The 2,768-nt window shown below is 33.4% G+C and overlaps 1 protein-coding gene across 1 annotated transcript; it reads right to left on the minus strand.

The window, feature by feature from the left end:
* Positions 1 to 329: 329 nt before the first annotated feature.
* On the minus strand, positions 330 to 2,513 carry LOC111994630 (uncharacterized). Its single transcript, XM_065761020.1, has 4 exons — positions 2,088 to 2,513; positions 1,771 to 1,911; positions 925 to 1,002; positions 330 to 734 (listed from the first exon to the last, which is right to left on the minus strand). Exons 1-4 carry the CDS (start codon positions 2,511 to 2,513, stop codon positions 330 to 332), a joined length of 1,050 nt encoding a protein of 349 aa, XP_065617092.1.
* Between the last annotated feature and the right edge of the window lie 255 nt (positions 2,514 to 2,768).

The following is a 2,768-nucleotide window of genomic DNA, read 5'->3' on the forward strand; positions in this document are numbered from 1 at the left end:
ACAACCACATATCCGCTTGGCAAATGGCAGGAAGAAAAATCTGCAAAAGTTGGAGAGTTGTATATGTTTTTTTGTAATATAAATTCAAACATAGTAAAATATACGACATTTTATAAAAGCTAAAATGTTCGGATTACTTTACATGGCAGTGGCCTACCAGAATCTACAACGAATCATATAATAAAAGAGTCAAGACCTTTTGCTAAGATCACAAAATACATATTAAGGCCTAAAATCAGCTACACCAAAAAAATGTCATAAAATACATATCACGGCCTAAAATTAGTTACTACCAAAATAAGGTGAAACAAGACATCACCAACATCATCTCAACCCAACGAATGACTTGATCTTTGTTTTGCAAGGATTTCCTTTTTGAGTTCATCATAAAAAGTTCTTTGGTCTTCGTTCATGCCACTTATGTCAAGCATCATAATTCTTTCATTCTTTTTCAACTCTTGTAAGCGAACCTTTTCCGCTTTGATACGTACTTTCTCTTTTTCGGCTGCATAACCTTCTTCAAGAATTTTCATTTTCTTTTTCAAATATTCCGTTGCAATATCTTTCCCATCATCTTTTCTCTTTTGGTTAGCCTTTTCAGCTTTTCTACCTATTAGCCTCTCGAAATCCATAATGCCATCAAGCCCCCCTCTTTGATCTATTGAATCTGGAGTTTGAGGCATTTCTTTTCTTGAATCCTCCTTAGGCATAGTAGATGCCCACTTTGGAAAATCCTTCAAGATTAGCCAACAATGTTCAAATTGAAAAAGGGAACCGTGAATTTCTTTAAACAATTCCTTTGCTTTCTCAATCTAAAAAAAAAAAAAAATATATATATATATATAACATAATTAGTTTCTTTAAACAATTAGGATTGGAAGGTGAGGAAAATCTAAAAGAGAAGGTCTTGGAACAGTGCCAAACCAAGATGAGAGACAAAGCAATAAGAGTGAACCAACAACCACCATGCCTGTTTTCCCGCCAAATTTCCTCCCATGAACCCTGGAACAACATGGTAGAGTCCCAGATTTTCAACATGTTTATCTCTCTCTCAGTCTGTATGTCTCTGTGTCCTGTCTGTCTGTGTGTGTATTTTCTGTTATATATGAATATGAGAAAAATATATATATGAGAATTTTACTATGTATGAACTGAATTCTGGGTATCTATGATTCTAATAATTATTGTACTTTTTGGGATTATTGGATACCAAACGTATGGGATCTGCTCAGCTAACTGAGCTAACTAAGGGTCTTTGCTCCAAAATAAAAAAATAAAAAAGAAGAGAAAAAACCCAAGGGGTCTTAGCGCTTATGCAGAGCTTGAAGGGTATTTTAGTCATTTCGTTAAATTTTCTGAGTCTGAAATTCATAGTCATCTTGTGTGTGACGTGGCAGATTTTATCAATTTTTTTTTTTTTTTTTTTTTAAGAAGAAGATTTTATCAAATCTAAAAGTTTAGTTTTAGAGCCACAATTTGTTTGCTACAATTTTGTGAGGGGTTATTTATCATTTATATATGAATTTATTATTTTTCTTCACTAATCATACTTTGTCACATTACATTTGTGGCAAGAAGTTGTAAAAAATTTTGCGGTCCTTATTTTTTTCAATCTCAAAATGATTTTTTTTTTAATGAAAAAAAAGGAAAAAAAAAAAAAGCATAACATCTCCTTTTTTCGGCTGCACAACATTCTTCAAGAATTTTCATTTTCTTTTTCAAATATTCCGTTGCAATATCTTTCCCACTATCTTTTCTCTTTCGGTTAGCCTTTTCAGCTTTTCTACTTATTGGCCTCTCAAAATCCATAATGCCATCAAGCCCCCCTCTTTGATCTATTGAATCTGGAGTTTGAGGCATTTCTTTTCTTGAATCCTCCTTAGGCACAGTAGATGCCCACTTTGAAAAATCCTTCAAGATTAGCCAACAATGTTCAAATTGAAAAAGGGAACCGTTAATTTCTTTAAACAATTCCTTTGCTTTCTCAATCTAAAAAAAATTAAATAAATATAACATAATTAGTTTCTTTAAACAATTCATTTGTGTTGTAAACCTAAAAAAATTAAAGACCGTTGCAAAATTTATACCTTGTCATGAGCCGTGGTTCCACTTTCATTCTTTGCTTCAATTTTAGCTAAGGACCCAACAAATTTAGCTATTTCCTTATTAATCGTTCCCCATCGGGTTGTTAGGGATGCAACACTACGTGTAGAATTAGTCTTGTGGTCCGTAAAGTATTTTGCAACTTTGCCATAAAATGTTGTTTTATATTGCTCATTACCATACACAGGATCGACACTGGTATTGAGCCATGTTGCTACAAGCAGCTTGTCTTCCTCAGCATTGAAGTTGACACCACGTGCTGGTTTTTTCTTAGAAGTGGCAACTTCATCATTCATTGGAGAATCTTCGACGATCAAGGGACTACTTTCAGATACATCGAAAAGTTCATCCTCAAGATTAATATTCCCCCATACGAGATCAGTGAATGATGAATAATTTCTTGAGTCCATGCTCTAAATAGATATGGAGACTGCTTGTTCTGGTTTGTTAATTACAACAAAATATATCATTACTAAGTTACTGATGATGGTGCTAAACTATCTGCCTAATCTATCTGGTTTGTCAGATAGATTGGGCAAAACAAATACATATGGTTTTACACAGCAAACAGCACATATGAACTTAAGTTACTGATGATGGTGCTAAACGAATTTTGGCTCTACTTTTTTCAAAGTTTGTTTTGCCAATTCAAACATGTAACGTTA

Source organism: Quercus suber, unplaced genomic scaffold (genome assembly GCF_002906115.3).
Source record: "Quercus suber isolate HL8 unplaced genomic scaffold, Cork oak 2.0 scaffold_392, whole genome shotgun sequence".
Taxonomy (NCBI): Eukaryota; Viridiplantae; Streptophyta; class Magnoliopsida; order Fagales; family Fagaceae; genus Quercus; species Quercus suber.

What these genes read in the sequence shown, in the direction of transcription:
- LOC111994630 (XM_065761020.1), bottom strand. Translation starts at nt 2,513, where the DNA reads ATGGACTCAAGAAATTATTCATCATTCACTGATCTCGTATGGGGGAAT. An exon ending in GAACCACGGCTCATGACAAG is followed by an intron (nt 1,912 to 2,087) that starts GTATAAATTTTG and finishes CTAATCTTGAAG; the next exon opens with GATTTTTCAAAGTGGGCATC. An exon ending in TAAGTAGAAAAGCTGAAAAG is followed by an intron (nt 1,003 to 1,770) that starts GCTAACCGAAAG and finishes ATGTTGTTCCAG; the next exon opens with GGTTCATGGGAGGAAATTTG.